This window comes from Pelobates fuscus, chromosome 1 (genome assembly GCF_036172605.1).
Source record: "Pelobates fuscus isolate aPelFus1 chromosome 1, aPelFus1.pri, whole genome shotgun sequence".
Lineage (NCBI taxonomy): Eukaryota > Metazoa > Chordata > Amphibia > Anura > Pelobatidae > Pelobates > Pelobates fuscus.
In genome coordinates this window covers 393,481,390-393,508,743 of record NC_086317.1, presented here as the reverse complement: position 1 = coordinate 393,508,743, position 27,354 = coordinate 393,481,390, and the positions used below count along the sequence as shown (strand labels likewise).

Here is a 27,354-nt window from a genome sequence, read left to right as displayed (position 1 = left end):
GGGGTTCATAGTGAACAGAGAGAAGTCAGCTCTTTCCCCGTCCCGGGTGATTCAGTTCCTCAGCTTCGAAATAGATTCCACTTCATGTGTCTTACGACTACCCACATAAAAAAAAAACGTCAATCCAGAAGGAAATTCGACGTGTACTCCAGAAAGAAACCATCGACTACTAGCAAGGATTGTCGGACTTCTCTCGTCCTCCATCCAAGCAATTTTCCCGGGTCCACTGCACTACCAGGCCATGCAAAGGCTGAAAGCTCACTACCTGAGATCCGGACACACATATGACCATTGGGTGCCGGTTTCGGCAGAGGTACGGACAGAACTCCATTGGTGGATCCTACACATGGAAGCCTGGAACGGCAGGCCCATATTCGGAGCAAATCCGGACTTCATCATGGAATCAGACGCGAGTCTATGGGGCTGGGGAGCACATTGCACACACGCCTCCACGGGAGGCCCCTGGTCAGAGGAGGAGTCAGGTCTCCATATCAACTGCCTGGAACTGATTCCTTTGTGATCCGCAGTCTGGCCAAGAACATGTCCAATCGCTGCATTCTCCTACGCATGGACAACATTTCCTCGGTTCAATTTATAAACAACTTAGGAGGAGCACGGTCACGCGCACTGACGGAAGTGACAAGGGACATTCACCGCTTTTGCCTTCCCGGCAACATTACGATAAAAGCTAAATATTTACTGGGGATCAACAACCTCACGGCGGACTGGACCTCCCGGCACTGGCAGGACGGCAGCGACTAGCGTCTGGACACCTTGATATTCTCCATGGTGAGAATATCCTTCTGACAGACCCGAAAGGGGAACCTCATCCGTTGATGATGCAGGAGCGTCTGGAGTTAGTGACTTGGAGTCTTTTAGGGGAGCCTGGAACGTCGAGGGACTATTGCAACCAACTAGAGATCTATTATGGGACTCATGGGCACCAGGTACTCGACAGAGTTACATATCCACATGTAACACCTGGAGTCGCTGGTGTATGGGAAGGGACTGCGATCCCTTTACTGCCCCTGTCTCCACGGTGCTGAATTTTTTATCTCACCTTTTCGTTACGGGCAGATCGTACCGTTCCATTAACGTGATACATTCCGCAATTTCAGCGGCACATGTTCCAATGCAAGGCACTCCGGTCAGTCAGGATCCTTTGGTATGCCGCCTACTGCGTGGCATCAAACTATCCAGACCACCGGCGCCAAAGTATAACTGTTTGTGGGACGTAGATTTGGTTCTTCGGTTCCTTTGGGACTGGCCAGATAACGCAGAGCTATCCCTCCGTCAAATGTCAGCCAAAGTCACGCTACTTTTATGTCTAGTGTCCTTTCGCTGGCATTCGACGTGGACGGTTTTTCGGTGTCACCAGAAGGAGTGACTTTTACGGTGCCCCGTAGAACTAAAATGGACTCTGAGTCCGTATCATATCCCTTTTCCCCGTCTTTGTGTAGTGAAAGCATTGCTCCGTTATGTGGAGATCACGACACCCCTTAGAGCGTAACATTCAGGACAACTTCTGGTTTCTTATACCAAACCCTACAAACCAGTTACCAAGACCACTCTGTCTAGATGGGTTTGCTGGTTACCATCTCTAGTGGAGACATGTTTCGGAGCGCATTCGGTACAAGGCACGGCCTCTTCTCCAGCCTTCACGGCGGGTGCCTCTCTATCGGATATTTTACATGCGGCGGATTGGACACGGGAAGACACTTTCCGCTTATTTTATTTTCGTCACACCACACACGCATCTTTCTCGTTCATACCACAGCGTTAAAAATGCAAAATAGGAAGCCTCCTGTCATATGATAAAATTGTAGATTGTGCTAATGTAGTGTACCTATTATCTTAATATTAATAATGACAGGAGGCAAGTTTTTTCCCTCCCTGTTTCCCTCCCTATTCTCTGGGAAGTTCTAATTTTCACTGTTTGACATTTTCACAGTATATTAAAAATTCATTTTCTAATTCCGAATATTTATGGGGTGCTTTACCTGGTTGATGTACATTAGATCCTTGTTAATTATTAAAGGATGTTGGAAGTTGTATAATGCAGTTCAGTATACTAAATTGATGTAGATATAGATACATGTCGTATTGATCTTAATGCAGACAACAGTTTGTTTCCGTCACCTTTCACTTGTTTCTGTTCGTTTCAGCATGATCATCATGGATGGATTCGGCATGATAAAAGCTGGAATACATCAAGTTTTGATTCAAGTTTGCGTTCTACATGTTATTCAGGACTTTGTTTGAATTCCCTGACGTTGTATTAGAATGTTTCGCATCAAAGAAAGAGGAAGTCATGTGTCTGTCAGGGCTTTATATATGGATGTGATACATGTTACTGATTGGTTTAAAAAAATTTATTGAATGACTTGTGCTGCTGGAGGCATAAAGTAAAGAAAGTTATGCAAAATACTCGCCTCCTGTCATTATTAAAATTAAGATTATAGGTACACTACATTAGCATAATCTACAATTGTTATGGAATTATGCATTCTATGTCTTAGTCATACTTCCAGTGATTGCCGACGCTAATTCTGTTAGAAAATAGTTTAAAGGGTTGCTCCAACTACCACAACCACTTAATTGATTTGAGCATTTCACTTTGTACCGGTGGGGATTATCCCAATGCCCATCAGCACAGATATCTCTTCTTCCTTAAATTTTGGGCAATCACCTAGCTAAAGCGATGCACTAACCTTAGCAATCCAAGGTGGCCACTAATCATACTACACCACAGATACCGGTCGAGGAGGCACCACGTAGGGGAAAAGAAGACTTTTTCTTGACATATGATGAAATTTGTTCTAATTTTTGTCAAAGGCACAATGTGCTTGCACTCCAATTTACCTTACCAGGTACCAAGCTGGCTTCCAGTGGTGCATCAGACCTTCATTCTCTCACTCTGTTGTGAGTCAAAGAGGGTGCTAAAGAGGGTATAATTGAAATCAGGGTCATGGGTGCCCAATGCTCTTTGATGTATGTGGGAACGATAGCACCCTTTTGTCTCTAAACCTTTCCTTTTTTGTATAGCTATGAGACTTTTTTCCTCAATAACAGCATTCTTTGAGATGCCCTGAAGCAACAGGACTAGATTGTGAATTCTCATTGTATTTCTGTGTGTGTTTGGTATTATGTTGCCTTGTTAATGTATGGTAGGAGATAGCATGCATAGTGTGCATAGCGTGCATAGCATGCTCATGTGGAGTGCTTGTGCTCTTTGAAATAGTCTTTAATTGTGTCTGTGCCAATTTGTGAGCTCTAGCAACATCTATTGCTTGTTCTAGTGTTAAAGGACCACTATAGGCATCCATACCACTTCAGCTCACTGAAGTGGTCTGGGTGCCAGGTCCCTCTAGGATTAACCCTGCCTGCTGTAAACATGCCTGCCTGCTGTAAACATAGCAGTTTCAGAGAAACTGCTATGTTTACTTTAGGGTTAATCCAGCCTCTAGCGCAGGGGCGGGCTGGGCCGGGGGGCAGGGAGGCAATTGCCCCCCAGGCCGCCCGAAATTATTTTAGGACCGGCCGCGGCGGGCCGGCCCTTTAAATGCTGCAGCCGCCGAGCGAGCGCTCAGACGGCTGCAGCTGCTTTTCCCTCCCTTCCCTCCCCTGTAGGTGGCCAAGCTGCACTCCGGTCCGTGGTCCCGGACGGAGTGATGGGAAGGTGCACACTGAGTGTGCACTTCCTGTCAGTCCGGCCGGGTACAGGAAACAGAAACTCCTGTTCCGCGCGGAACAGGAGTTTCTGTTTCCTGTACCCGGCCGGACTGACAGGAAGGTGCACACTGAGCACCTTCCTATCACTCCGTCCGGGACCGCGGACTGGAGTGCAGCTCGGCCACCTACAGGGGAGAGAGTAAGAAGAGGGGAAGGGGGGGAGAGTAAAAAGAGGGGGGGGAGTAAAAAGGGGGGGAGAGTAAAAAGAGGGGGGGAGTAAAAAGAGGGGGGGGGGAGTAAAAAGAGGGGGAGGGGGAGAGTAAAAAGAGGGGGGGAGTAAAAAGAGGGGAGGGGGGAGAGTAAAAAGAGTGGAAGGGGAGAGCAAAAAGAGGGGAAGGGGGGGAGAGTAAAAAGAGGGGAAGGGGGAGAGTAAAAAGAGGGGAAGGGGGAGAGTAAAAAGAGGGGAGGGGGAGAGTTAAAAAGAGGGGAGGGGGGAGAGTAGAAAAGAGGGGAGGGGGGAGAGTAAAAAAGAGGGGAGGGGGGAGAGTAAAAGAGGGGAGGGGGAGAGTAAAAAGAGGGGAGGGGGAGAGTAAAAAGAGGGGAGGGGGGAGAGTAAAAAGAGGGGAAGGGGGGAGAGTAAAAAGAGGGGAAGGGGGAGAGTAAAAAGAGGGGAGGGGGGAGTAAAAAAGAGGGGAGGGGGGAGAGTAAGAAGAGGGGAGGGGGGAGAGTAAGAAGAGGGGAGGGGGAGAGTAAGAAGAGGGGAGGGGGGAGAGTAAGAAGAGGGGAGGGGGGAGAGTAAGAAGAGGGGAGGGGGGAGAGTAAGAAGAGGTTAGGGGGGAGAGTAAGAGGGGAGGGGGAGAGTAAGAAGAGGGGAGGGGGGAGAGTAAGAAGAGGGGAGGGGGGAGAGTAAGAAGAGGGGAGGGGGGAGAGTAAGAAGAGGGGAGAGGGGGAGAGTAAGAAGAGGGGAGGGGGAGAGTAAGAAGGAGGGGGAGTAAGAAGAGGGGAGGGGGGAGTAAGAAGAGGGGGAGTAAGAACAAGAGTGGGGAGTAATTAGAAGAAGGGGGTAAGAAGAATAGGGGGGTAAGAAGAAGAAGGGGGTAAGAAGAAGTAGGAGGGTGAAGAAGAAGGGGGGTAAGAAGAAGGGGGAGTAATAAGAAGAAGGGGGTAAGAAGAACAAGGGGGGAGTAAGAAGAACACAGGGAGGAGGGGGGGTAAGAAGAACACAGGGAGGAGGGGGGGTAAGAAGAACACGGGGGGTGAGAACACACAGAGGGAGGAGTGAGAAGAACACAGGGAGGGTGGAGGGGGGATGAGAAGAGCATAGGGAGGGTGGGTGGGTGAGTGTGAGAAGAGACCGCTAGGGGAGGGTGGGGGAGAGGAGAGACCACTAAGGGGCAGGGGAGAGCTCTAAGGGACAGAAGGGACAGCTCTATAGGACAGGGGGCAAGACAGGGAGCTCTTTAACACTACGCGCACACACACACACACACACACACACAATGCATCCCTATACATACACAGAAACACACAATGCATCCCTATACATACACAGAAACACACAATGCATCCCTATACATACACAGAAACTGAACATGCTTCCCTTACACACAGAGAAACACACAATGCATCCATTACACACACACACAATGCAACCCTTACACACAAAGACAATGCATCATTTGCACACATACACAGAAACATACAATGCAAACCCTTACACACACATGCAAACACACACACTGTTTTTCTTACATACACACAGAAACACAATACATCTCTTACACTCAATGCACACACATACAGACACACACCTTGCATCCCTTATGCATACAAACACAGATTCACACAATGCATCCCTCACACACAACCAGGAACACATAATACATCCCTTATACACAAATACACACTGCTTCCACTACACACAAACACACTGCATCACCTGCACAAACTGGTATCCCTATACACTACATACCATAAGCACACATATTAGATAACACATAACACATCCCCTACACACTCCACTCCCTGTGAGCGAGCTCATGGGTGTGTGGAACATATAAGTGGACTTATGAGTGGGCCTTATGGGCATACTCACCGTCAGGCACTGGGGCCCAGACCTTGAGCTGTGTAAGAGGCCCCCAAAAAATGGAGCTGCTTCCAATTCTCCCAGAACGTTGAATTTTGTGACCACAGTTGCAAACAGCCTCCAGAGGTCCTGTTCTACACCAGACCAGTGGAGCCAAACTGCAGCCCATCATCATCCTCATCTAATTGTAAGTAGGCAATCTAGTATATTATTAGTGACACTAATCTATAATTTACCTCACATTAAAGGGACACTATAACTTAATGAAGTGGTTCTGGTGTCTATAGCTGGTCCCTGCAGGCTTTTTAATGTAAACACACACTGTGTGCAGCACTGGCGTTAGTTCATATGGCAGATCATATGGGTGGGGCATTGTGATGTCACATGGGGGTGGGGGGGCGGCAAATTTATATTTTGTCTAGGGCGGCAAAAATCCTTGCACCGGCTCTGATCCTGGGCAGGTGCACCAGTCTACTGGTGACCCACAGGAGGGGAGTGCACTGATTGCACTGCACTCTCCTCCTGCCCAGACCCGTCTTGACCGCAGTGCAAGTGCCCTCTGCCCCTAATTTATAGTGGCTCACACTCACAACAAGCAGTGCCTGGAGCCCTTTGCAGAGACGGAAACAAAGAGGTTCTGCGGCAGCTGGCCGTCCTGCAAGCATTACATTAAACAGATGTTCCCCATGCAGCCACAGGTGGCGTTGTGCTGGGAGACTGTGATTACTCTTCACTTCCTCCCAGCCTACAGAGCAGCGCATGGGGGAGAGAGGAGGAGGCATGATTTAATCTTGAATAAATCCTCTAAGCAAACCTTTATAAATTTGAGGGGATCAGCTCTGTTTCCACAGTTTATTGGTGTTTACTCTCATCTCTGTATTAATATTGAGGGATGTCTAAGTAGTAACATCAGTGTGTGTCAGCAGGGCCAGCCGTTGGGGTGGGCAAGCTGTGCGGTCACGCAGGGTGCCATGACAACAGAGGCGCCCGGCGGCCAGCACAGCTCTCAAGTTGGGTACACCAGCATATTTAATTTAAACGATTCGCTGGTGGTCCACTGGTGCGCACCAGCAGTAGGTGCAGTCAGATCATATCCTCTCCCTCGTGGTTCCGGTGCTCAGTTAGTGAGTCAGAGCACAGGCTCAGAGATTCTCAGCCTGTGCTCTGACAACATTGAAAGTCAGAGCCGTGAAGGAGCGGGTATGGCAAAGAGCTACTGATTAGCATAACATCAATATCCGTTATAAAACCTGAAAAAGGTGGGCATGGATGGTGAACTGATTTGGTGGCGCAATGGGCCACTTGACTGGTTTTGCCCCCCAGGCCTAAGGCTGCCAGCCCTCCCCTGCTCTAGCGGCTGTCTCATTGACAGCTGCTAGAGGCGCTTCCACGCTTCTCACTGTGAATTTCACAGTGAGAAGACGCCAGCGTCCATAGGAAAGCATGGAATGCTATGGAATAGCCTGCCTACCGCCATCAGACTCTCCCCTAGTCTTGCATCTTTTAAGAAGTGCCTTAAAACCCATCTCTTTAGGAAAGCTTATGGCCTCCAAGACTAACCCTTACCTCACATACCTGTCTCTTGCCCTCTCCTAAAGGGCAGCCCACCTTATTTGATTGTAAATTCCTGTCCTAATGTGTTTTACACCCCACCTCCTATAGAATGTAAGCTCGTTTGAGCAGGGTCCTCTTCAACCTATTGTTCCTGTAAGTTTATTTGTAATTGTCCTATTTATAGTTAAATCCCCCTCTCATAATATTGTAAAGCGCTACGGAATCTGTTGGCGCTATATAAATGGCAATAATAAATAAATAAATAAATAAAGCAGTTCCTCCCTTACTCTCAATGTTTTCATTTTGCATTTGGATGGCCGAATTTTGCCTATATGGCAGTTTTACTCCAATTTCAATTAAAGAAAAAGATTTGGTAAAACAAATCAAGCGAACCAAAATAATGTGAAAATGTGGCAATCGGTGTACTGCTAAATATATATGATATATAAATATAAAGACACCTCCCTGGACTGACAAGGAAGGGGGGACATGACTGATGCTAGGCTAAGGAGTCTTGAAGGAGTAGCAGAGGGGAGGGGTATAGATGGATACATAGTGGCCAAGATGGAAGGACAGTTATAAGGACAGTTAGGGGAGGGGACTTACCAGTCAGCTCTTGGAAGTGCAGGGATCCTGACTTTCCCGCCCTCCCGCCCCTAGGACATTTGGGTACTGAAGGAATGTGGGTTTGTTTTTTCCAGTGCTTGTTGTTGGTTTTTCTTTTCTTGTTTTGTCACAGCACGCAGGAGTCCTGGCCAGCGCAGGCAGAAGTGAAGAAGTTGCCGAGGAGGCTTGGGGAGTCGCAGCCTGTTGGGAGCTGATGGCGGAGTCAGGCTGCTCTGGATTGACCTGTCTGTTGGGCAATCACCCCAACAGCTGACAGTATGGTTATGTTGCTGGCATGTAAGAATGAATAAAGCTGTGGCCGTTGCCCTTACCCAACTTAATATGGTCTCTTGCGTGTCATTGGGAAAGGGGGGCAACGGGTTGGTTGGGCATTACATCTAGACAGCAGTCATGTACACATTTTGCAGTACATTGCAAGGGAGAAAAAGTAACAATAGAGGTAAAAAGTGGAGGAGATGTAAAAATCTATATACATTATGCCTGCTTCAGATGCCCCTCTGGAGGTGACCATAGGAATGTATAGCAAACTCACTTTCATAATAATTTTTATTTGATATAGAGCTATTATATTATATGCATAGTGATTATATTAAAATAACTCATTTAATTATGTAGTTTTACACTGTATTTTACTGTAATTAATTTTGCACTAGCACAATTTAATTTGTCTACCACATTGGAATTAGTGATAGTGTAAGTGTCCGCTTATAACTTTAAATCTTTGTTCAGCACTGACTGCTTCAGGCGGAACCTTTCTGCCTTCTTCTTGTTTCCCTGGGGAATGTTTGATCACCAGAGCCCTCCTTCCTCTAGTTTTGGAGGCAAAAGCTCTCTGTGACTCAGCATACAGATGCAAAGCAAGCCAGCAGCACCTCGTGGGAAGGCGATTGTTATCGAGGTGTTTTTTTTTTCTAAAGTTTAAAGTTGCACCCCTTGGCAAGCAGAGCGAGGTACTCTGTAAAAGTTCATGTTTCTAAAAGTATATATGTTCTTAGACATAGTTCTTATAATTATGTCCATGCCGTTAGTTAAAAGATATGTTGTATAGTAGCCAATGTTTGTATATTAAGTACCATAGTCCAAATCGCTGTACAGTATATAGTTTGTACTCCTCAGATGGTTAAAGGGACACTATAGTCACCTGAACAACTTTAGCTTAATGAAGCAGTTTTGGTGTATAGAACATGCCCCTGCAGCCTCACTGCTCAATCCTCTGCCATTTAGGCGTTAAATCCCTTTGTTTATGAACCCTAGTCACACCTCCCTGCATGTGACTTGCACAGCCTTCCATAAACACTTCCTGTAAAGAGAGCCCTATTTAGGCTTTCTTTATTGCAAGTTATGTTTAATTCAGATTTTCTTATCCCCTGCTATGTTAATAGCTTGCTAGACCCTGCAAGAGTCTCCTGTATGTGATTAAAGTTCAATTTAGAGATTGAGATACAATTATTTAAGGTAAATTACATCTGTTTGAAAGTGAAACCAGTTTTTTTTCATACAGGCTCTGTCAATCATAGCCAGGGGGATGTGTGGCTAGGGCTGCATAAACAGAAACAATGTGATTTAACACCTAAATGACTAAATTAATTGAGCAGTGAAATTGCAGGGGAATGATCTATACCAGTGGTAGTCAACCTTTTTCTAACTACCGCCCACTAATGCATCTTTTTGGTTGAAAAAATGTCCTTACCGCCCACCAGTATTCGCGCAAGTGCAGAATATTTTTTTCGAAAGGAGGGTGTTTTTTTAAAAAAAAAAATGTACGTACATTTATCTTTTTATTTCCAATTAATGCATGTTTATAATGTTTTTAACTTTATAAAGTTTAATGAGAAAACAATAAAGTAAATTGAAATTACCTTTACTAGTGATTAATGAGATCCTTGAGGTTGATGCTGCAAGGCTAAATATTTGATATCTGGTTCGATTTTCTTAAGGAACAAACGAAGGTCTCCTCTTTCGGTGATATTCAGACGACTTCTCTGTTTGCGCATAATATGATTTCTCATCTGTGCGTCAGCTCCCTCTTCTCCCTCCTCAATTCCCCTCCCCACCTTTTTTTTCCCTTTTTTTAACCTTCCTTATAGCAATGCCCAGTAGGAAGGTTGAGCTAGGTATCCCACTATAACAGACTTGCACACATACATACATACATACATACATGCATACAGACAGACACACAAGACACACATGCATGCATACATACAGACAGACAGGCACACACACACACAAGATATACATACAAAGACACATACACACATACAGACAGACACAAGAAACATAGACACACATATATACAGACACACACACACACACACACACACACACACCACATACAAAGACATACATACAGACACATACAAACAGACAGACAAGACATACATACAAAGACACACACACACACAACACATACAAAGACATACATACAGACACATACAAACAGACAGACAAGACATACATACAAAGACACACACACACAACACATACAAAGACATACATACAGACACATACAAACAGACAGACACAAGACATACATACAGACACACACACACAACATACATAGACAATACACACATATATACAGACATACACACACAAGACACATACATAAGACACACATACAGACACACACAAGACATACATACAAAGACAAGACACACATATATACAGACACACACACACACAAGACACATACATAAGACACATATACAGACACACACAAGACATACATACAAAGACAAGACACACATATATACAGACATACACACACAAGACACATACATAAGATACACATACAGACACACACAAGACATACATACAGACACACACAAGACATACATACAAAGACACATACACAAACAAACACACATTATATTTAAGTCACCCTCCTGTTTCCTACCTTTAAAGTGCAGCAGGGTGACTTTCCCTGGGGTCCAGTGGTTGCTCAGGTGGATGGGAGTCAGAGTTCCCACTCTGACTCCCTCCTCCTCTTACCTCCCGCGCGGGCTCTCAGTATGCTGGGAGGAGTGACCGGGAAATCACTTCCTCCCAGCAGAGATGATGTCTTCACAGGGGGCCCGGTCGCGCTGTTAAAGCGCCCAACGCTGACCGGGCCCCCTCACAATCCACATCCATCGGGTGGCCCAATGGACCCCTCCATATGCGGCCCCAGCGGGGCCGCAAGTGGTGATGGCGGTACCCAGTCACAGGGGAACCGCCGGCTCGCGCCGCCCAATCAATCACCCAATCTGTAAAAAAAAAATTGAAAATCCCTACCGCCCACCTGGAATCCTGAAACGCCCACTAGTGGGCGGTAGGGACCAGGTTGACAACCCATGATCTATACACTAAAACTGCTTTATTTAGCTAAAGTAATTTAGGTGACTATAGTGTTCCTTTAATGTAATTTTGATATGTGTACAGATAACTGAACTCCACATGTGTAATCCTGTTTTTAACACCCCTTTTTGGTGAACTCTGTAAACAAATATATTCGTATGTCCTATTACAGTTTTCACAGTGCTTATGGTTTCACAGTGTTCGGAGCACTCCTGCACACTCCTGATGCAAAGAATAAAATACTGCACCCTTCAGAAGCTTTCCTCTCCTTTCTTTACTCAATGTCAAAGGGGCCGCTACAGTAGGACCATAAGTAATGGTGGGCTTAACATGATATGGCCATATGGTGGAAATGAATCCCCATATTTGTTTGCTGAGATAGGTAATTTTAAGTAGCCTTGTTAAATGTCAAACTTCATTTTTGTTTTACAGATCATTTGCACATTGTTCAGCCTCATGTACTTGTATACAGGTGCTACTCAAAAATTAGAATATCGTGCAAAAGTTCATTTATTTCAGTAATGCAACGTAAAACTAATATATGAGATAGACGCATTACATGCAAAGCAAGATAGTTCAAGGCGTGATTTGTCATAAGTGCGATGATTATGGCTTACAGCTCATGAAAACCCCAAATCCACAATCTCAGTAAATTAGAATATTGTGAAAAGTTGCAATATTCTAGGCTCACAGTGTCCCACTCTAATCCGCTAAGCCATAACACACGCAAAGGGTTTCTGAGCCTTTAAATGATCTCTTAGTCTGGTTCAGTAGGAATCACAATCATGTGGAAGACTGCTGACCTGACAGTTGTGCAGAAAACCATCATTGACACCCTCCATAAGGAAGGAAAGCCTCAAAAGGTAATTGTAAGGGAAGTTGGATGTTCCCAAAGTGCTGTATCAAAGCACATTAATAGAAAGTTATGTGAAATGGAAGTGTGGAAGAAAAAGGTGCACAAGCAGCAGGGATGACTGCAGCCTCGAGAGGATTGTCAGGAAAAGGCCATTCAAAAGTGTTGGGGACTTTCACAAGGAGTGGATTGAGGCTGGAGTCAGTGCATCAAGAGCCAGCACACATAGACGGATCCTGGACATGGGCTTTAAATGTCGTATTCCTCTTGTCAAGCCGCTCCTGAACAACAAACAATGTCAGAAGCGTTTTACCTGGGCTAAAGAAAAACGGACCTGGTCTGTTGCTCAGTGGTCCAAAGTCCTCTTTTCTGATGAGAGCAACTTTTGCATCTCATTTGGAAACCAATGACCCAGAGTCTGGAGGAAGAATGGAAGGGGACACACTGCAAGATGCTTATAGTCCAGTGTGAAGTTTCCACAGTCTGTGTTGATTTAGGGAGCCATGTAATCTGCCGGTGTTGGTCCACTGTGCTTCATTAAGTCCAGGGTTAACGCAGCCGTTTACCAGGAGATATTGGAGCACTTCATGCTTCCTTCCGCAGATGAGCTTTACGGGGATGCTGACTTCATTTTCCAGCAGGACTTGGCACCTGCCCACACTGCCAAAAGCACCAAAGCCTGGTTCAATGACCATTGGGTTACTGTGCTTGATTGGCCAGCAAACTCGCCTGACCTGAACCCCATAGAGAATCTATGGGGCATTGCCAAGAGAAAGATGAGACATGAGACCGAACAAAGCAGAAAAGCTGAAGGCCGCTATTGAAGCATCCTGGTCTTCCATAACACCTCAGCAGTGTCACAGGCTGATAGCTTCCATGCCACGCCGCATTGAGGCAGTAATTGCTGCAAAAGGGGCCCAAACCAAGTACTGAGTCTATATGTATGCTTATACATTTCAGAGGTCTGATATTGTTCTATGTACACTCCTTGTTATATTGATTGCATGCAATACTCTTATTTACTGAGATTGTGGATTTGGGGTTTTCATGAGCTGTAAGCCATAATCATCGCACTTATGACAAATCACGGCTTGAACTTTCTTGCTTTGCATGTAATGCGTCTATCTCATATATTGGCTTCCCCTTTTGCGTTGCATTACTGAAAGAAATTAACTTTTGGACAATATTCTAATTTTTCGAGTATCACCTGTAGATAAAACATAATACATTCTCCGCTTTCTAAACTAATTTTATCATTATGCCTACTTGTCCACACTTGCTCCCCTCAGTCTACTATGACTCTTGTAGCATTGCCAATCCCAGTTCTTAAACCCCCAACATCAAGGAAAAAACACCTCACTATCGGCACCATGCAAACTTTAATAATCCCACCTACCCTCTAACCACCTCACTATCGGCACCATGCAAACTTTAATAATCCCAACTACCCCATCAATCCATCCACCCTCTACTTCTTCCTACAGTTCCCTTCCTACAACCAAACTACCCTTCTCTTGACAATCCTTCCACAGTATCTTTTTTCACTTCTTTCTTCTTTAGGACTGTCTTTTACTCAGTCTTCCTCTACATATGTTCATAGTAAAACCTTCGATCGCATTCCGACTTCTGGTTTGCTATTCCCTCAAGTCTCCATATTCCACCTGCTGACCATTTCCTACTTTCCTCTTATCTTTTACTACAAACTAGCTCCTCTTACCATTCACATTATTAAACTGCATCTATTCTTTGGATAAAAAAACCTATAGTCCATCAATAGTTACATATTGTCTTCTATGGTTTAATCACCCCGTGGCCTTCCACCCTCCTCCCACCTCAAACTTTCTCCACTCTCCCACTTAATGATACTGTTTCCTGATGTTCTTGTCTCTCTGCACCATGCCCGCCCATGATTCCAGCCATCTCAAACCTGGTTTAATTATGAACTCTTCATCTGCTCACATTCAGGAACTCATAATAACACAATAACTTATTTATAAAGGGGTGGGAAAGACTATAAGTAACAAGAAATATGTCCCCTGCCTGCAGAAACCATAACATGCAAATCTGCCTGGATATGCAAATGAACGGACTTTGCTACAGAGGTAGTGCATATAGCGGTTTCAAAATCTTCACAACCAACAGCTGGCGATGTACAGGCTCTATAGCCAAATCCATCTGGTCAGGAAAAAGCATCAGCAGGACAGGAGCGCACACAAAACTTTTAACAATAATACACATCCTGCAGCTATAATGGGCACAGGGTGACTTAAATATGAGACATCTGGTAAACCACAAGAGGTGTCAAAGATACAACAGACAGCTCCTTAGCACCCAACAGAAAAGTTAGTCACATATGATCCCAGCCCAAGGTGTAGCAACTCAGGGGGAAATGGAGGCCGACAGTTATTAAAATAGCTGCCAGAGAGGGCAGAGTTTATATGGTCCCAGACATGGTGACTACTGTAACCGTTTCAATGCCCATTTTTTCACAAATGACTTCTAGATTGTTTTTCTCTTTTTTTTCTACCTGATCTTGCCTCCCACATTTTGTCATGCATCTCTGACATTGCTCATTTATTCATAAATGTACCCTGCTATGGATCATCTTTTCTGCAAAACTCATTATCCACTCTGTGATCTTCACCAGGCTTGATTACTGTAACTCCCTTCTACATGGCTTTAAACAAAAGCTCCATTACTCTGCTTCAACAAATCAAAATCGCTGCTTCCTCATAATAGCCACCGTGCACCCTTCTGCGCATGCTTGACTCCTTCTTCAAAAGCTTATCTCTTCAGATGTCTTATCCTCATGTTCAAATCCCTCCATAACCTTGCTGCTCCCTAACTCTCTAAAGTTATCTCCCCCTGCACGTCAAACCATCCACTTCCCTGTCACTTCCTAACCTGATCATTCACTTGTCCCTCACAGCTCAACATATCTGACCTCCCATTATTCCCTAATTCCCAGCAGTGTGTTGACCACCCATTTTGATTCTGCATGTGTTATGTATGAGTGTGGCGGCTGCTTTGTAAAGTTTTATGTATGAATATGTGAGCTTTGCGTGGTGTTGTGTATGTGTGTGCATGCATTGTGGGTAGGGATATGTTTGCATGGATTTTTACTTGTGCAAGCAATATTGTTTTTATAATAAAAAATGTATTCTAAAGTATTTTTATGCCCCTCCCCTTGCCTAAGTTTTGCCAGGGATGGAGCATTAATACTCCCTTTTCACTGGTGGTTGCAACTTGAGGTCTCTATCTAGGACTGCACATTTTTTAAAGTAATAAACAGGCTGATAAGTTATGTCAGCTAATGAGATGGCAATAAGGTTGAATGAGACATGTTATTTAGGCTGAAATTAGAATAGTCAAAGAAACAAAAATAAAATTGTGTAACACGCTAATCTATAGTTACTTCTATAGCTTAATTGCCGCTGGGAACTATTCTCAGTTGTCGAAGCCTATGAGAAGAATAGATTTCAATACAATAGCTAAACTAGCATGCCTATCACGAAATGTATCAATAGCAGCAAACCGAATGTTTGTTAGGTAGGTTGGTGTGGCCTGGGACAAATGCGTCTATGGGTAGGATCTCACATGGGCCAATCAAGTTATTTCAATTAAGGCACAAGAACACAAAATTATAACAATGAGGATTGGAGGCATTAACCATAGGCTATGCAGTCAGACAGTGGTGAGTAATGCAAGCCCCCGTAGCCGTTCGTGTTAGTCAGCTGATGTTCAACCTGGAGGCCTGAAATGTCAGCCTTTTGTGGAGGTGCTGATTCAGCGGTATACTATTATGCAGTGGGTCAGCCAGTGGGTATATAACAGCAGCTTTCAGTCCTCTGTAGGAGGTGTTGGGCCAGGGCGAGCTATCACGGCTTTCCTTCCAGGTCTGTGGCATCAGGGTGTCTAAGTTCTTCCGTTGCAGATAGCAGCATAAGGCCCTCCAACTGCGTTGTGGATGCAATCTCCGACGGTGGTGTCTCGTGGCCTTCCGCCTGTGGGGACTTTGTACCAGAGCCATACCCCTTCTGTTTCTCTGCCCCAGAGGGTGTGCGCGTTTATTTTCTGCAGTGTGAGAAATCACCTTGCCCAGCAGAGGCCTCTCCAGCTCCTCTCCGTGGAGCCTCTGAGCCTCCTGTGCTGACCAAGCAACCGGTGTCAATATTCTCAAGCAGGCCTCCAGTTTCGCCCAGAAAAGCTTGAAGATAGCATTCAATGCAGCCATGGGTTGAAGAGATAAGCTGGTCGAGCTGTAGCTGGCCCTGCAGAGCCAGACCATTTTGTGGAGCTAGGCCTCGGGTCAGGAGTGTTGCAGTGCTCACAGGATGCTTTGTTGGGTCAGTGTTTGCCGCCCCAGCAGGGACCGGGTTAACCCCTGCCTGCCCGGGGGGAGCGTGGCCCAGACCATAGTCTTGTTGACGGATAAGCAGGAGACGGGCTGCGTCTCCCACCCCAGTACAAATAGTAGGCCGCAGTAAGCTTCGGGCCCCAGAAAAATCTGAGCAAAGCTAAGGAGGTTGTCACATTTGTCTCCCTAGGTCATGGGTCAAATTCAGATGCACAATGTTAATATTTTACACTTTATAAGCTTATATCACAGGATAATCCAAGGAGCTCCCTGAGCCTGCGTTCCTGCTCGCTTGGTGGTCAGACTCTGTCCCCCCAGGATTGACCTTGTTTAATAAAAATAAATGTCTTGGATGTAAGTGGCAATTAGATACATTGAAAGGTTCATTAGTTGTGTTCACAAGTGTCTATAATGTATATGTTTGTTTTTGTTAACATTGATTGACATTGATATATTTCTAATGAACATATGATGTCCTTTGTCTTTGTCTGAAAATGTTGCCACGCTGAATGTTATTATAGTCTCTTTGGAACATGCAATGTTTCTTTAGCTATAGTTATATAGATATTAAAACTATTTGTATTTTTCATTACATGGCATTTGTGATGACTTATAAACTCTTTACAATTCCCAGTTCATATTCCAAGTTTATATTAATTGTTTTGAAATTGTCTTGTTCAGAAAAAAAAATTAAATAAAACTTTATTTTATAAGAGCTTTCAAATAAAACGTTGTTACAGCTGCTAATGTTGTATAGTTTAGCTTATTTGTTAAAAAGAGAGATGTCAGCCCATTAGGAATTTCATGCTTTTAATAGATTACCAGTTGTGTATCTAATGTTACTAAAGTTTCCTTATGGAGAACAATGTCATTTGATGTTATAATTGACATATTTTAGGGGAGACAGGTTGTATATGCATAAAAGGTAACCAGGAATCAGATAACTTGTTGAAGCAATAGCATCATGGAACAGTACACACAAATAACTGGTTTATATGTTGGCAGATGCAGGTTCAGTTCCTGTATTAAACATCACACAGCTAAGGGCCAAACATTTTCTCAAAACAAACAAAAATGGCGCCACCATGACCCACTCAAAGGCTAGCTAGAGAGAGTAAGCACAATGTAGAGGCACTCCACCGACCCCCCACCTTTCACCCTTACTATAGGAGCACTATAGTCACCTAAATTACTTTAGCTAAATAAAGCAGTTTTAGTGTATAGATCATTCCCCTGCAATTTCACTGCTCAGTTCACTGTCATTTAGGAGTTAAATCACTTTGTTTCTGTTTATGCAGCCCTAGCCACACCTCCCCTGACTATGATTGACAGAGCCTGCATGAAATAACAACTGGTTTCACTTTCAAACAGATGTAATTGACCTTAAATAATTGTATCTCAATCTCCAAATTGAACTTTAATCACACACAGGAGGCTCTTGCAGGGTCTAGCAAGCTATTAACATAGCAGGAGAAAAGAAAATCTTAATTAAACAGAACTTGCAATAAAGAAAGCCTAAATAGGGCTCTCTTTACAGGAAGTGTTTATGGAAGGCTGTGCAAGTCACATGCAGGGAGGTGTGACTAGGGTTCATAAACAAAGGGATTTAAAGGGACACTCCAGGCACCCAGACCACTTCTGCCCATTGGAGTGGTCTGGGTGCCAACTCCCACTACTCCTAACCCTGCAAGTGTAATTATTGCAGTTTTCTATAAACTGCAATAATTACCTTGCAGGGTTAACTCTACCTCTAGTGGCTGTCTACTAGACAGCCACTAGAGGTCACTTCCTCCTTCATAGCACAGGAAACCTGTGCTAGAGCGTCGCTGGACGTTCTCACGCTATGTGAGGGCCTCCAGCGTCGCTCATTTCCCCATAGGAAAGCATTGAAATTATTTTTCAATGCTTTCCTATGGGGAGACGTAATGCGCATGCGCGGCATTGCCGCGCATGCGCATTAGGTCTCCTCGGCCGGTGGGCGGGATCAGTCTTGCCCACCGGCCGACGCAATACAGAGGAGGAGCGGCGCGGAGGAGGAGACAGCGGCGAGGGACATCGCCGCTGCCTCAAGTAAGTGACTGAAGGGGTTTTCACCCCTTCAGTAACTGGGGATTGGGGGGTGGGAGGGAGAGGGACCCTCCAGTGCCAAGAAAACGGATCGTTTTCCTGGCACTGGAGTTTCCCTTTAACTCCTAAATGGCAGAGGATTGAGCAGTGAGGCTGCAGGGGCATGTTCTATACACCAAAACTGCTTCATTAAGCTAAAGTTGCTCAGGTGACTATAGTGTCCCTTTAATATAATGCAATATAAGTGTCTCTCATACAAATACAACCTACCAGTCATATGCTTAAAGGGTAATTAAAGACACTGTACGCAGCTTAACAACCTTAGTTTACTGAAGTTGTTATAATGCCTTCAGTCCTGTCCCCCCAAAATCCTTCAGTTCACTAGTAAGAGGGTTTATAAGTGCAGCTTCAAGCCACGCCCTCAAGCCATCTGGGTTTGAGAGACTGGAATCGTACTGCTCTCCTACCGTAACATACAGTGACGTCACATGCGCATGGCCATTGTGGTGGGTCATAGAGCATCATCGTATTCAATGATTCTCTATGGCAGGATCTTATATTGCAAAAATGGCAATAGGAGCTGCACTGAATCTCAGCAGCCACCCGGTGCTCCGGAGCAGGACCAGCAATCCTACAACGATAAGAAAACACAAGAAATTCTCCAGGCACTCAAGGTGTTCAAGCCGCAGGCACTTTTAATAGAACAAAAAAAGGAGCAGCAACGTTTCGACCTTCTAAGAGGTCTTTGTCAAGCTGACAAAGACCTCTTAGCAGGTCGAAACGTTGCTGCTGCTTTTTTTTGTTCTATTAAAACTGCCTGCGGCTTGAACACCTTGAGTGCCTGGAGAATATCTTGTGTTGTCCTATGGCAGAATCTTACGCGCAACATGGTGCGTATGGGCCTAAGGTCCCCAATAGTCCTCAAAGAGGAGCATTGGACTGGCCTTTCATCGTGGAGGCGTGCGCAACCCAAGTGTAAGGTCGTGGCAGCGCCGAGACTCGGTGCTGGAGAAAATGTAATTTTTTTTTTATTTTTTATTTTACACAGTGGGGTGGACCTAATTAAAGGTTAGGGCTGTGGTGTTAGAAATATAGTTATGTATTCCCAACTCTACAGTGGTCCTTCAAGTCAAATGCATGTTTTGCTATGATTTCGATATCCTGCTCTAGTGAAGATTCACTATTACCTTAACACAGTTCAGTTTCATCTATATGGAAACGAAGTGCCAAGCTGTGTCCTTGTACTGATCTAGTAATTTGTGGGCTCTACTCCGGTTCCCAAGACAAAGAGCATGCCTGTCAGACTCAAGCTGCCTCTGCCCATTATTTGTTCCCTGCAGTTCAGCCTCCGACCAGCAGATGTCGAACTTGTAAATTCAGCTTGCTGGAGAGTGAGGTCTCTCTTCCTCGGATTTTTGGCGGTGTCGTCATTGGCGACGGAGGCCGGACGCACCGAGCTGTCTTTGTGTGCCCGGCCGGAGCGGCACTGAGGAGATTCCGGTAAGATATTTCAGCGGAACGAGCCGTGTTTATACATTGTGACATATCTCTATGGTGATAGAATGTTCGCTGAATGCATCGTTCCATGGTGAACACCATTTACACTCATTATATAGGACATGTTTATCGGATCACAAACAGGTTGCTTGTTAAATATCAGGTTACCCAGTTGTTCTATATTTTTTCTGGTATATTTATTAAAGAGCGCGATGTCAGTCAAATATTCATTTTTTTCTTTTTTTTAGTTGTATTATTGTAACTGCTGAGTGTTTGTTTTATTTTTCAAAATTGTAACTAGAAACCTGTATGTGAGTTATTGTTTTTCTCCAGCCTATATGTGGGTATGGTTACAGTTCACACTTTGCTTTTGTGTTTTGGGATGCTCATGGAATCAAGCCCCCCCCCCCCAAAAAATAATAATAAAACAGGTACACATTAAAATGTCGAGTTCATATGCTTCACTTGGGTTCAATCATACCTGAGCTATTAAAGGAACTTGTCATTAAAAGGGTTACTGAAACCAAGAAAACCCTGGCTTCCATGGGAGTAACCCTTGCTAGCCTTGTTCTCCCCATCTCAATAAAAATAAAATAAACCAGTGTTCTAACTCATTGGAATTCAGAGCCAAAACCAAGTTCTCCCCTTTGCCCACAATTCTTCTTGACTGACATTACTCCGCTTCTTTAGAAAAGGGGGAACATGCTGACATTGGCTCTCTTGCTGTGTGTGCGCGCGCGCGCGCTGATGTCGGTCTTCAATTTTGCACAGGATTGATATTAGCCTGCCCGTACTGGATAATAACTCCCAATGACACTGCCGGAGGTGGTTAATCACTGTATGTGGGCTTCATAGCAAAGTGTTGCACATACAGACTCCAGGCACCATGACCACTTCAAATCACTGGAGTAATTAATTTAATTTAGAATGTTTTAAAACATTAATTGTCGAGGACGGCAAGAATTTATTACATGTTCTAAAATACCCATGAGCTTATAACAGATTACTGAGAAACAGCCAGGGTTCCTTATTGACTGTAATACTTTGGATGTAAATATTCAGTTCTCAGATATGCAAACACTATTGAAATATACAGATATTTCTTCTTTGGACAGAACAACTATTAAACATTTGGCCACTAACTGGGGATTTTAGAATACAAAATTCAGAGGATTGCAGCGTTATTTTCTTCTCTGCCAGTTATTCCTTACAGCATAATTGTAAAATGTAATATCCCTGTGCTGTGTAAAGGTAAATAAGGATTTTCTTTTTTTTGTACAGAGCGCACTTGAATTCTACATACTTATTGGCAGCACTATGAAGCGCTAACAGAATGCAGAATTCATGCATCACAAAATAAAGAGCCTAGGTAATATCTATCCAAAAACTTAGAATTTGTTGTGAAATATGTACATATACCTTACCTTGAATGGCAATCCTTCCACTGACTGCAATAAGTATAGATAGTGGTCTGTTGATCAAAGGGTCAGATAGCTAAAGTTTAGCTAAATCTTTAAAACTTCAAATCCCTTGTGATGTTATCCACCTTCCTTTTAATGCAGTTCATTACCAGATAAAATATTATGTGATATTTTAGTGTATATTGATAAATTATTGCATTCAATTTGCAATGGCTTTTAAATGAATATTTAAAATATTTATGATATTTAAAAAAAAAAAAATGTTTTGGGAAAGAAACCATTAACCACAAAAGTATTGCTTCTATTATGTTTAGTCAGCATGGGCATCATCAAGTTGTAATTTTACATCTGGAAGGCTACTTACCTTTTGAGTAACAGTTGTTTATATTGAGTGATCTTTATCATAATGTTTTTCTGCCTTCTTTTTTCCTACTTGATTCCATGAAGCGTAAAACCAATTTGTTTATAGTGAATTTAACATCTGAATCTTGAATGGTAAAAATTTCACAGAATGCTTAATGGCTATTATTTTTCATTGAATAAATGGGTTAAACCTTAATTTTCCTGTGTGATTTGTAATTACTCTTTATTTAAAGGGACACTATAGTCAACAGAACAGCTACAGCTAAGTGAGTATACTTATTCCTGAAAAGGCAGTGTTTACATTACCCACTAGGGACACCTCCAGTGGCCACTCCTCAGATGGCCACTGGAGGTGCTTCCTGGGGCTACAGCACTGTCGTTCAGCTGGAGACGCTGAATTGTTCTCATGGAAATGCACTGATTCAATGCATCTCTATGAGGAGATACTGATTGGCCAAGCTGGCGTTTGGCCTTGCCCCCGTCGCCCCTCCTCGCCTATTTCAGCCAATCCAGTGTGTTCCCTATGAAAAAGCATTGGATTGGCTAAAAATCATAAATTCCCATGATTTCAGCAAGGAGACTGATTGAGGGCGGAGCCAGCACCTGCAGACCCACGCAGCGCTGGAAATAAGCCACCTAAATGGCGGTATTAACACTATAGGGCCAGGAATACATGTTTATGATTATTATATTAAAATAGTTTAACGCCCCCCCTAATAAAATTAATAAGTAGCTTCTAATAATTTATCACTTTTATAGATTTTTAAATGGTCTGCTTTAAAGGGACACTCCAGGCACCTAGACCACTTCTGCTCATTGGAGTGGTCTGGGTGCCAACTCCCACTACCCTTAACCCTGCAAGTGTAATTATTGCAGTTTTTCATAAACTGCAATAATTACATTGCAGGGTTAACTCCACCTCTAGTGGCTGTCTACTAGACAGCCACTAGAGGTCACTTCCTGGGTTCTAGCACAGGAAACCTGTGCTAGAGCGTCGCTGGACGTCCTCACGCTGTGTGAGGACCTCCAGCGTCGCTCAAAGCCCCATAGGAAAGCATTGAAATGATTTTTGAACGTGCACTATTGACTCCGTCCTGAAGGGGTTAATGCTAATAGTTAGGTTTCATTATAAGTTTATGTATATATTTTTTTGAGATATCCTTGCTGGAAGCACTTTTGTTTTATGTGCAGATTATATTCAAATATTTAGGTGATCTACCCCACTGCATATTGACAGTAGTTCAAATTAATTTCTGTTGGCTGATTTCAGAATAGGGATATTGTGTCTCTTTACATTTTTGCCATTGGGTTTTATGGTGCTTAGTACCATATGTAATGTTTCTATAAAGTGTTATTTCATCTAGTCACTCTCTGGTGCGCACTCACTTTTTATGTGTGTTTATATGCAGATGTTCCCACTAAAAAGAAAAACCTAGAGTGTTTGACAGTGATGTCTGTAAAAGGAACAGCCATGAGTTCAGAAACTTGGTGCTATGTAACATGTGGTGTATTTCTACTGGGTATATTCTTTGTATAGTTTGGAATAATCTGTTTGTGAACATTTAAATTCACTTCTATAATTTTGTCTAATTTGTACATATGTATTATTTTTAAATATTATTTCACTTTTAGTAATCTTTTCTTAGTTCAAGAGTTGGCTATATCGTGCTTTTTAGACAAGAAGTGTTAATGCTCACTTTATTTTTTTCCTTCAGGTATATCCTCATCATTTATTGGATGGGGTACAAGAAACTTTTTCACAAGTGGAAGAGTTAACAATAGTGAGAGGTGAAGAATTAAAGCAGTGGACCGGGTATCCCTCACAAGACAAGAAAGTAAAAATGGGCATGCGGATCAAGCTAAACAGTAGTGATCACCCCAACAATTTGTTACGGGAGCTTAACAAATCACGCTTGTCACAGACACTATGTGATGTTACCATTGTAGTAGGAAATCGCTCTTTTGCAGCTCACAAAGCTGTGTTGGGCTCTGCAGCAGCCTATTTCCAAAAATTATTTTTGAGCACTGAGCTGGACATAGCACGTACATATGTGGTGGACTTTATCACACCGACAAATTTTGAGAAAGTGTTGAGCTTTATTTATACGTCTGAGCTATTCACAGACCTTATTAATGTTGGTGTTATTTATGAAGTGGCTGAGAAGCTTGGCATGGATGATTTATTGAGGGCTTGTCATGCAACTTTTCCTGATCTGGAAAGCTCCTCAGGACAGAAGAACCAGTGCTCTGTTTCCTCTAGTGAAGGTCGCACAAGTACTTTAAGTTCTGCTTCAACAGAGCAAATCCAAGTAGATTCAAAAGGCAGTGGGTTGGATAACCATCAACAGAATACAGATAAGACATTTGTTGGCCAAACAGATGGAACTAGTGGCTTTAAAGGAGAGGACATAGATGTGAATTTGAACCAAACCCAGAATTTCCCACTGACAGCAAAAACCGAAGAGCAAAGCACTTCTGGGACCTATCAATCCTCTCAATGTTCAGTAAATGCAGGATTTGGTCCAACAAGTACAAGCCAATCGTATAAAATTCAGCATAATGGAGAATACAACAAAAATAGTTATTTCCCTGGGGACAGTTCTGTGAGCGGAAACCCCAAAGAATCTACTGGAGGGTTTGATCCAATGGGAGATCTGCACTTGGATGAACTTGAAGAGGAAGAGCTACAGTTTGATGATGGTGGAGAAGAGGACTCTGGGCCTTCTGGAGAAATTATAGAACTTAGTGATGGCAGTGAGGATGAGCTGCTCTTGTTTGGACAGAGTGATGGCCGAAATAGTAAAGCTATGCCTTGTCAAGTGTGCAAAAAAGTACTCGAACCCAACCTGCAACATATCCGACAACATGCACGTGAACACGTGGACCCCCGTACTGGCTGTTGCAAAGTGTGTCAGGCCCGTTTCCATGATCGTGGCGCTATGATTACTCATGTCCTGTCTCATGTTGGGATATTCCTTTTTTCCTGCGATATGTGTGAAGACAAGTTTTTCAGCCAGTGGCAACTCACTCTTCACAGAGGACAAGAAGGGGCATCATCAGAGCACAATATTATTATTCACCCAGGTCAACCACTTCCAGGTGAAGTGAACACTTTTGTAGGGGCATTGGGTAGTGAACTACCTTGTGGAGCCTGTCATAGGACCATGCTACGTGATTTCCACTCGGTCCGATCTCACGCTTTAGAACATCTTAACCCTAAAACTTTAATTTGTGGACTCTGTGAACAACGACATTTAACACTTTGTGGGTTGATGTGGCATACCTTATCTCACATGTCTATATCTGTTTTTTCCTGCTCACTCTGTGCTAGCAGCTTTCTTGACCGCCACCTGCTTGAAAAACACATGACAGTCCACCAAAGTTTGGATGAACCATTATTCCGCTGTCACCTTTGCTCCCAGGGATTTAAGTCCGAATCAGCCTACCGGCAGCACCTGACTCAGCACCGCTGTGGCAGTATCCCAGCAGAACGTCAAGGGTTCTCAGACTATCCACAAATGCATATGGCATCTTCAAAGCGAAAGGTACCAGAGGATTTTGCAGTTGATGACCTTTCTCTCAGTGGACAGACAGGTCACAGTAAATACACATGCAAAGTTTGTGGTAAAAGTTTCTCTCATACCAGTGAGTTTAACTACCACCGGCGCATTCATACTGGGGAAAAGCCTTACCAGTGCAAAGTGTGCCACAAATTCTTCCGTGGCCGTTCAACCATCAAGTGCCACCTGAAGACTCATGCAGGAGCCCTGATGTATAGATGTACTGTTTGTGGACACTACAGTTCTACCCTGAACCTCATGGGTGAGCACATTGCAGTGCACCGGGGTAACCTGCCTACAGACTTTACCATTGACCAAACATTCATGTACACTATTCACTCCAAAGATACAGACAAGAGTGCTGACAGCTGATGTGTTATATTAAGGGAACAGGGCAGAGGGCTGTATTTTTTTAATCTATTTTTTTTAATTATATATATATATTTAAAGCTCAGTTCCTTTTGCAGTGTGACAAGCAGAACTCAGATTAAGGTATTTACATGTGTGTTTTCATCTCTCTGTCCTAATTTGTTTTTTTTTTTTCTTTTCTTTTTTTTAGAAAATGTTTGAATAATGGGGATTTCTTTTCATAAACAAATAATTTAGCTTGCGTGCTTAATGTGTCTTTAACGATTCATTAAGTCTTCAGTGCATATGAAATTAGTTTTGCATGTGTTAGAATGTATATCACTGTAGTTCTAGTTTGGGCACTTTAAACCACTCTAATTATAACCTCATTTGCTGCCATGGAGCTACAGGTTAACTCCTTTTAAGATGGCATATCTGACCATGGCAGGAACATGTCAGATTAGGGCATGACCTTTTCCTCAGAAAAGGATGTGCGAGCTGACCCGCTTTTACAGGGAATCACAGCATTGTGCAGTTATACTCATTCGTCTGGTGTGTGTGTGTGTGTGTGTGTGTGTGTGTATATCGCATTTCCATTTCCACTTTACACTTTACACTTGTTTTACCGTCAGGTGCGAAGTCAGCAAATTCAATTTTAAACTCTCTTATTGTTGCAGGTTGATGTTCAGTTTCTTGAACTAAACTAATTTTGTAATTACTACCAGAGAAGTAAATATGGTACACACAACGTTTATTTTAACTTTTGCTTCTTTAATAAAAGCAAGTGATAAAATGTGCTGCCTGAAAAGTGCATAAGCAGCATGGAAAGTTGCTGATGACCCTAGCCTTTCAGCTGATCTTAGGAGACCTATCTGTCCGTCACTTTCTCTCACTACTAATATAGAGAGGGAGTCTTATATTGTCAATGAATTAAATATGGGGGACTTCATTTTCTTTCTCATCTGGATAGAATAATTCTAAAATGTAGTCTTTTCACTGTTAGAAGCAGTGTATGTATACTGAATATTTTAACCTGAGACGTGTAGGCTCCGTGGTAACATATAAAATGGCCTGAAAGTACCTTCACCCTTCTGTTCAAATAGAAAAATATTAGTGGTTGCTTTGTGGCCTGTTCAAATAAAGGATATGAACATTTTGTAGAATGTTTCTGTGAAGAGATGTTGAAACCTGGTATCTCATACAAAAATATCTGCTGTAGTTTGGGGACAGGTAATACTGCATGAGTATTCTATTTAAGCCTTTTTTTTTTTTTTTTTTACAGCCTAAACACTGACTATTAAATGGATGTCTCAGTTCCCTGAAAATAACAGAGGGGGTGGGTAGAGGTATGTACATGTGCATTTCTCCCATAGTGCCCTGGGCGCTCAAATACCGTCATGATACCATGACGTTAAATAAATTTACATCATATGCTCTAGATGTAAATTGGAAAAGAGCAAAAATAAATTTTCAAATAAAGGAGGACAACATAGCTAACATCTTTTTAGTTAGCTGTTGAAATGTATAAAACGTATACAAGCTATGGTTCCAATTTAAAACATATGTTACTTGTGTGTTACTTTGTGGTTTCCTTAAAAACGTACACAAGT

General features: G+C 43.2%; 1 protein-coding gene across 1 annotated transcript; it reads left to right on the top strand.

The window, feature by feature from the left end:
* The first annotated feature begins 19,998 nt into the window (after window positions 1-19,998).
* ZBTB39 (zinc finger and BTB domain containing 39) lies at window positions 19,999-25,786 on the top strand. Its single transcript, XM_063444764.1, has 2 exons — window positions 19,999-20,055; window positions 23,552-25,786. Exon 2 carries the CDS (start codon window positions 23,678-23,680, stop codon window positions 25,766-25,768), a length of 2,091 nt encoding a protein of 696 aa, XP_063300834.1. The 5' UTR covers window positions 19,999-20,055; window positions 23,552-23,677; the 3' UTR covers window positions 25,769-25,786.
* The last annotated feature ends 1,568 nt before the right edge of the window (window positions 25,787-27,354 follow it).

What these genes read in the sequence shown, in the direction of transcription:
- ZBTB39 (XM_063444764.1), top strand. Translation starts at nt 23,678, where the DNA reads ATGGGCATGCGGATCAAGCTAAACAGTAGTGATCACCCCAACAATTTG.